The 8,529-nt window shown below is 42.2% G+C and overlaps 1 protein-coding gene across 1 annotated transcript in view; it reads left to right on the top strand.

The window, feature by feature from the left end:
* Positions 1 to 3,147: 3,147 nt before the first annotated feature.
* The window catches only part of vstm2lb (V-set and transmembrane domain containing 2 like b), a 22,161-nt gene continuing 16,779 nt past the window's right edge, over positions 3,148 to 8,529 (top strand). Inside the window, exon 1 of the mRNA XM_086198847.1 lies at positions 3,148 to 3,480. Within this exon, the coding sequence (XP_086054973.1) occupies positions 3,372 to 3,480 (109 nt within the window). The 5' untranslated portion in view covers positions 3,148 to 3,371. The remainder of the gene's footprint in view (positions 3,481 to 8,529) is intronic.

Here is an 8,529-nt window from a genome sequence, read left to right as displayed (position 1 = left end):
TGTCAGCTGGGATAGGCTCCAGCCCCCCCGACCCTCAACAGATAAGCGGTATGGAAAATGGATGAAACATCCCTGTTTCCATGTCTTTTTCCATTTGCATTTTTCTTCAGCTAATGCTGGTGTGAGATGGTGTTTGAGAGGGCTTTGCCCACACAGAATCTGGAGTAGAACTCGTAACTCATGTTCTATTTCATTTACGCTTACACTAACACCCACACGCTTTTTTTCTGAATGTTCATTTTCGATCATTATGTCAATGAACCTTTTGGTGAGGTCACTGAAACGGTTTTACAGTCCACACGGGGACAAAACAGTAAAGCAAAAGTGAATTTATAGCAAAATGTACCTCCTAAACACACAACATGCACAACTCAACATGGAACACCGTCGACCTCCATGATATTTTTAGGTTTGATGTTTTGGTCTTTAATGTTACAAAGCAACTTGTTCTTATTTTGAAAAGCAAGAGTTGTTTCTCTGGAAGAAGTGCCGGCATTCCATTGTGCTTAAGTTTACAACGGCTAGGCTAATAGGCTAGTAGTCGAGTAGTCAAATTGAGCCAAATGAGCCATGAAATAGGAGAAAAAGCAGCAGCAATGACCAGTGTGATTGCTGACGATTGATGGAAAGGAGAGGTCACTCAACTTCTATAGTTTAGGAGTCCAACAAAACAAAGTTAATGTCAAACTGCAGAAGCCACAAGCTGATAAATAAGACAACACAACAATCCGTTTCATCACTTGAGACAACATGAGCCGCTGCAATGCACAGAGAGTAAGAAATGACAGTCGCGCATGTCATTGGACCGCAGACAAGCGGCACGCCAGTATCCGGTGAGACGATGCTGCAGCGAGCGAGAGTATCAGCAGCCTCCAGCACAGTCATATGTCACAAAAACAATCACATTTGCTGCAGACATTGAAAGATTCCAGGGGCTTTTCAGAGGAATTGAGCTCAGACACAAGAGTAGGGAGGTGACAACACTAATTTTACTTCTGGTATGTGATCCAGTAACATGTCTACCGCTTATCCTGTTTAGGGTCACGGGGGGCTGGAGCCTATCCCAGCTGCCGTCAGGTGTATCTATAGGTTGGTCATTGATACAATTAGTAACATGCTCTCATACTGCAGCCTGAATCATGTTGTTGCACCGATATTTAACATTCTGTTGAGGAAAACGAGTTTTACTGGTGGATATTTTGGTGGTGAAAACGCTTTTATCCTGAGATCAGTTATTGAAATGTTTCACTGTTAGTGAGTGTTTGTCCTGTTCCGATCACGGGATATAAACTTCACTCAGGAGCAAAATAACAGCTTCTAAATCTATTAATGAAGGCAAGAAATAAGAAATATCATTTGACATTAAGGGGCAGCACAGTGGTGCAGTGGTCAGCTCTATCACCTCGCAGCAAAAGGTTTCCAGTTCCGAGTCCCGGCTCCAGCACAGGATCTTTCTGTGTGGAGTCACATGTTCTCCCTGTTCCTGTGTGGGTTCTCTCTGGTACTCCAGCTTCCTCCCACAGTCCAAAGACATCAAGAGAGGACGAGGCTGATTGATACTCTAAATTGACTGTAGGTGTGACTGTGAGTGTGAATGGTTGTCTGTCTCTATGTGTTGGCCCTGTGATGGACTGGCGACCTGTCCAGGGGTGATAGGATCCACTCCAGCCCCCCCACTACCCTTAACAGGATAAGTACTGATGGTTTTTGAAAGAGAATAAAAACATTAACGCTGTGTTAACATTTTTTTAACGTACTGTGAAGCCCCACTTCCATAATGAATTTTTTCCCATTCGAATGTTTGAATATAATTACAATTTGAATTTATATTTGCGCTTCACATTTGTAAACAGGACTACAAGCAGTTAACAAACATCAGATCGTTGTGTGCTATTACTTTCAGATCTAATTAAAAGGCACCTCATCCAGCACATGAATAAACCTTCACGACCGAGGCATCATCAACGTTTGACCAGCTTGAAAACTGAGAGTCAAGGAGGAACAAACACGTCGCACAGATACATCAGCAGGTAAGGTTATGGGGGAAGCACAAGATGATGTACAGTAGCACAGACACCTGTCACTGCCTGGAGGGACTGAACTGCATAAAGAAACTCAGACATATCCCCCCCCCAGCAATGTATCCCTTTGGGGAACCCAAGACATATTTTGTAGGCCAAACTGAAAGTTTTTTGCTGTGATTTCCCAAAAGTTAATGGGAGCTTTTACTCAAAAGTTTTTTTTCATGACCAAAAATTGTGAGATGTACACATTTCATTTCAGGAGATGATCTTCACAAATCAACACCTCTTTTTTTTGTTAGCGTAACCCCAATCTTTACAAGAGCAAAGCTAACATTATACTATGGATGACCTACATCACGGACATGTGACTTCTAAATCACCTCAAATCACTTCCTGCCTCCTGTTTTCAGTGTGATGATGTTTGGGGGGTCGTGAAAATTTAAAAGTGTGTTTTTTGGATTTCATGTAGTACAACAAAACAATAAATTACCCTTAAACAGTACGTACCTCACCAAAGAAGTGTATTTCGTCATTCAAGTACTCACAAATAGTCATCTTGAACCCAGAGACATCTTTTTCCCCTCCTTCTTGCTCTCCTGCATTATTTTCTTTGTATTCCAGATTGCAGAAAGGATCCAGCTGCATATATTTAGCTTGTAGCTAAAGGTGACTGAAGGCAAATTACAGCTACTGTCACAAAACAACACCAAATTGCACAAAAATTAACAAAATCTCAAGGGCATATCTGGAATAATCCACATTTTATGCAGTTGCATCCACTAACACTTGTATTTGAGAATACAAACACATAACACTTCCTGCTCGGCACTATACAGTGAAAAAGTTCGATGCTAAATTATTTCCTGGTTTTAGGACTCATTGTGGGCCACACAGTTTCTGGCAACCTTCTTCTTCCTTTTCACTATCTTTACCTCTGTGCTCAATGCAACAAACTAGACTCTTCTAGCAACTATCAGGGAAACTGTTATAGGCTCATTCTTAAACGCCACAGGTTATCCTTGCCTGTGTTATCGCTGCAGGTTTACTGCAGTGAGGATTCTACGACCCACGCACAAACCAAACTCCAATCGTCAAAAGAGATCCCTCCGCCTAATTGAGTGCCGGTGTGAGCCGCTGCACCCATAGACACCTGTCCCCGTGCTGCTGCTTCCGCCTACGTTAGCCGTATCACTCCCTCCCGCGGAGCAGAGTGGAGTACCAGCGTTCTTTCCTCCAGTCTCAGCTCTGTGACTCTGAGAGCTGCTCGGCACCAGCGGGGATATATGATCGATGCTGTCCACCTAATGTGACTGTTCCATACCGCTGTTCGAAATACCGGCGGAAGCAATGGCAGCCTTCGGAGTCATTATAGGGATTTTACAGTACGCCGGACTTTATATTCAACTTAACGCAGCTCTCACCGTCGGTGTGGTGGATAATCATGTGTCTGGAAATGGTAAGTTTACATGCTTTTATTTACTGGAACTAGAAACTATTAATTATTTTATCTAGGGGTGGCTGATTTTCTTTTTTAACCAACCTGCCTCTCTGACTCAGCCTCGGGAGTCACAAGTGAAATGATCAAATTCATGCTTATCCACCAGTTAAGACTTGAATTCCTCTGTTCCAAACCTATATTTAAGTCTCCTATGTGTGTTATTTCTGCATGGAATCATTGAAAGCAGAGATTTCAAAACGCCCCAACAAGTATCATCTTTGGCATGCCAGTGTATTTGCGCTTTAACAAATAAAAGTGTTATAATTGACTGCATACTGCATCATGCCAGCTGTTTAATAAAGTGTGGATTAACTGTTATTACCTCACAGGTCAAAATGAACCAAAAAAGTTATATGACTTCAGAATGATAAGAAATATCAATCCCGCAGGCATCAGAGGAGATCGGCGCTGATGTGCTTCTGAAGGGGGGGGGGGGGGGGGCAGTTCTACAGTACTACTTCATATTTATAGGATATGGATATGTCTTACTGAGAGTTACCAACCTTACCAACCGTCCAGTTGTCCTTTCTGGTCCTGTCTGCAAAACCGCTGCCTGGCTGTTGTTTTGTTTGCTTTCATGAGTTTGTGTTCAGTTGCAACTACCCATCATTTCCATTATTGATTCAATTATTTTCATGAATAATTAATAAATCGTTGAGTTAGGTTTAGAAAAAAAAGATAATCACAATTTCTTAATGCCCCAAAATTCTTTAAATTGTTGAATTTGTCCCAGAACCTGTCACTTTCTGTTGCAGTTGTCAAAAATAAGCATCAAATTCCGATATTGAAGAATATTTAAACAGCAAACGTTTGGTGTTTGATAAAGACGAACAGTTCATCAATAAAAAAAACAGGTAATTTTCCTTTGACGGTCGATAAATCAGTTATTTGTTTGCTCTACTGTCTGTTGAGACTTCAGCTTTAAAGATAAACATACAAGAGCGTTATATATTTCCTCTAAATAGCAAAAGGAATTACATTTTCATATCACAGGAGATAAAATCCTTCTCTTAAGATAGTGTTCAGAAAGCTGCTAACATAATCAAATAACTCCTGTTCCTTATGGAATTATTTTCAGGCAGGATGAACTTCTTTTCCCCCTCTGTTAAATGGAGAAATATAATTTTGATTATACCTTGTATACAGAATTGGCCTTTTTCTACCGGCATGTAATCTTATCAGCTCCAAGCACATATTTCCTGTTATGAAATTAAATTGTGTTTTATGGAACAGGATTGTGTCCGTCTGTGTCGGTCTTCTCCTCTTTTGCAATTTAGCAGCGGCTCCATCACTATAAATGAGTGCCATGTGCAGTACTTCCAAATAGATTAAGTGTCGTGGACAGGTTAGAAAATCAGTAGATTTTCCCTCAGAGGGAATTAATTTAAATTGGCTATAATTGTTGTTTTCTCTTTCTCTCTTTGTATCTTAAAAACGCTGTAATGAAAGAAAAAAGCTCCAGGGATGAGGAAATTTCCCCACCAGTTAATGAACCTGTGCCAACGCCACAGCTTTTATGCTCAGAGCATCAAGAAGTTACAGTACTAGAAGTTATAAATGGAACCGTTCCATATAATAGCATATTGAAGGGCAATTCTCGGGCTTTTCAAAACAAACACATTTGTTTCATCAAAAATGTTCCTGAGCACAAATTTCTGTTCAGCTGTTTCTCGCCCTCAGTTTTGTCTTACAGACAGGAAGCAAAGCCTGATAGCTATCTTCCTCTCTCCTGACATCTGCTCCCGTCTCTCGTAACTGCCGATGACTCAGACTTGTAATGAATTTAATGTTACAAGAGGCACACACGGCTATCACGCTTTGCTTCCTGTCTGTAGACTAAATTTAGAGTTAAAAGAAAATCCTACTGTGTGTAAGAACAATTCAGGGTTGAGCTCATAACCGCTGACTGATGCGAAGCCATTACTGCATGATGGCGGTGTGTTCCGTCCCGCCTCGACCTTTCGCTGCAGGACCCATTTGAGCAGCTTCACTCATGTAATGTATCTGAAGGTGGGTGTGCGTGCGTGTGTGTGTGTGCGCGTGTGTGTGTGCGCGTGCTTGCATGCGTCTGGATGCTGCCTTCTTCATAGGCCAAAGTTTAGAGGTTGCCTCATTGAATTTCTCAAATACTGCTGAATACCCTCACCTGTCTCTGAGGCTCCTCGCTGTATGCAGCGGTTCTCCTCTTGGCAGCCCCAACACTCTGTCCTTTACTTGCCCTTGTAATGAAATCTAACCTACCTGTGCTTTCCAAGCTCTCTGCCTGTTGATTCTTCTGCTGCTACAAGATGTCAAGAAAGACAGAAACATTCCATTTTTTTCCCAGAAAAAGCTGTTGAAAGGATTAGTAACTTATGAGTACTATTTTTTTTTCTTATTTAAAAAAACAAGTAAATAGAAAATGTTGTGTGCGTGCTCGGAATGCCTGAAAGCACCAATAGCGATGCTCAGTGTCACAGTTAGTCCAGGCATTATGCAAAGAAATAAAAACTGAAACTACATCACTTCAGAGTACTTCTTGTTTAATCAGCTTCTTTGATAAATTGTTCAAGCAAAGGCGAGCTGAACCTCCATGTAGGGCAGAGATGCTGGCTGCACTGTTCTCTTGAGTGCTTGTTAGATTCAGCCCGTACTCATTTGTTTCAAATAAGTGCATGTGGAGGATCAGTCAGGCTCAGCAGGCCGGTTTCCACTTCAGCTAAAGTGAAAATCGATTCACCAACGCGCACCATGAAATTACAGGTGCCGTGAGAAGACAAAGAGAAAAAAAAAAAACAGGTTTGATTGGTCAGTACTTACACCTCAATGTAACTGAGCCACTTACACGCCAGTCAGCAGCCGCAACTGTGGAGTCTCGATGAAGACAGAGAAGACTGTGTTTTTGCATTGGTAGTCATGTGTGCTTGTTGTTGCACAGTGTTGATGGGACCAAATGTGCTTTCATAATTAATTCTGAGCACTTTATTTTCGAAGAAATAGCAACGTTATACCCGTGTTCCATTACAAACCCACGTTTAGGGCCTGGCTCTAAGGCAAGGCCGCTAATCAAAGCCGATTGATCCTGTTCCCACTGTGAGGAGAGGAGGATTTTCCTTTATGCTACATCTGCAAAGAGGTGCACAAAAAGCTACAATTGTCAGTAGCTGAGGTAGAAGCAGCACGGCGGACAGTGACTGTTTTACGGACTAAACACCAGCCAAGTCTTGGAAGTTACAGGCAGGGACGACGAGCTTTCGCTGCCTCCCCGTGTGTATGGCTGATAACCTCGCATCTCATGTGTGTCTGATAGTGGAAGTGCTGGAAGGCGGCTGGAAAACACCACGTTCACCTGGATTCTGTGTTCCCATCAGTGTTGATTGGAGCAGGATAGCTGATAAGCACCCTTGTCTCGCACTGAAGGGTCATTTGACCTTGGACTGAATTTCAATTAAAGATGTTCCCACCGCAGATAAAAGCCAGGTGTTAGCGGGTTTTCTGGCCAGTTGGAAAGAGCTTTATTGCCCCAGTGCGGGGGTGTACATCGATTAGGGTTGGACAATGTCCGCCCAATTAGCATATGAAAATATCTACAGTGAACATCACATATGGATGAGCACAGTGAGGTTTTTTTAGTGGGAGGGTGGAGGGTTTAGCTCTTCCATAACACAAACCGCTCACCGCTGTAGTCACCGCCGCTTCCTCTGTCAGCAACCTCCAGCTGACTCACGTGGCTCACAAAACTCTCCAGGGAAAGAACACTGCCTTCTGTCAGGACAGCGTCCATCAAGAAGTCTTTTTTTTAGTTTAACCCCACTTACTTACAGACATGACAAAGTTAGCCTGCTAACTATACTGAAGACGCTATACGTCGCACAGCAGCTGCTGGATTGGAAGACTAACAGTAAACGTAACACACCGACGACACACTGCTGCCACTGATGTAAGGAGAATATAAGCGGACGTGGGGATGTTTTTCAGAGCAGGTACAGCTGAATTTATTTCCTCCCACCCACAACTCTAAAACCTCCTGCCTCACGACAACTCTGAGAGGACACAATTCCTCCAATAACGAAGGCTTTTAAATCACCGTGTCAGGATGGTAGAAGGCTCAGTGACGATGACAAGGCCTCCGAAGTATCTGGAAATTTCTACCAGTCCTCTACATGGTGTCTTCTTAATTAGAATGGCCAACCCAGGCAGTTTACACTGACTTTTAATTTAATGGAGCTTTGACTGGATGGGTGGTGGTGGTGGTGGTGGTGGTGGGGGGTGAACTGTACAGTCATGCTGTCACGGTAGAGAGTGCTGGGGGAGGTTAAATAGGCAAGAGCAAAAAAGTGAAAGAAACAGTTTTCATCTGCGAAAGATGCCTACATTCTGAAACGAGAAACACTCATTCAAGCATCGAATGACTTTTCTGGTGCTTTGTTAAAAAGAAACAGCAGAACACCTACAGCAGGGTGCAATTAACATTTATTTTCATAACTGATTTATCTGCAAATGTCACCTGCAAAATTGTAATGTTTGCACAGGTTAGATTACCTTTTTTTGAGCCACTTGTTTTTTTTCTTTTACTATATATATATATATATATATATATATATATATATATATATATATATATATATATACACACACACACACACACACACACAATACCAGTCACAAGTTGGGACACACCTCATTCAGTGTTTTTCCTGTATTTTTACTACTTTCTACACTGTAGATACCTACTGAAGACATCAAATATGTGAAATCAGCAAAGAAAAAATTGCTAAGTAACTTCAAATATGTTTTATGTTTCAGATTCCCCAAAGTAGCCACCCTTTGCTCTGCCGACAGCGCTGCAAACCCTTGGCCTTCTGTCAATGAGCTTCATGATGTCATCACCTGAAATGGTTTTCACTTCTCAGGTTCTCCTTGTCAGGGTTCATTCGTGGAATTTCTTGCCTTCTTAGCGTGGTTGGGACGATCAGTTGTGTTGTGCAGAAGTCAGGTTGGTAAACAGCTGACAGCCCTCTTTGACAA

This window comes from Aulostomus chinensis, chromosome 3 (genome assembly GCF_037954235.1).
Source record: "Aulostomus chinensis isolate RoL2024-O1b breed Wild chromosome 3, RoL_Achi_v1.0, whole genome shotgun sequence".
In the NCBI taxonomy this organism is placed as follows: Eukaryota; Metazoa; Chordata; class Actinopteri; order Syngnathiformes; family Aulostomidae; genus Aulostomus; species Aulostomus chinensis.
Note: the sequence above shows the minus strand (reverse complement) of the source record. Positions and strands in the feature narration are given on the sequence as shown.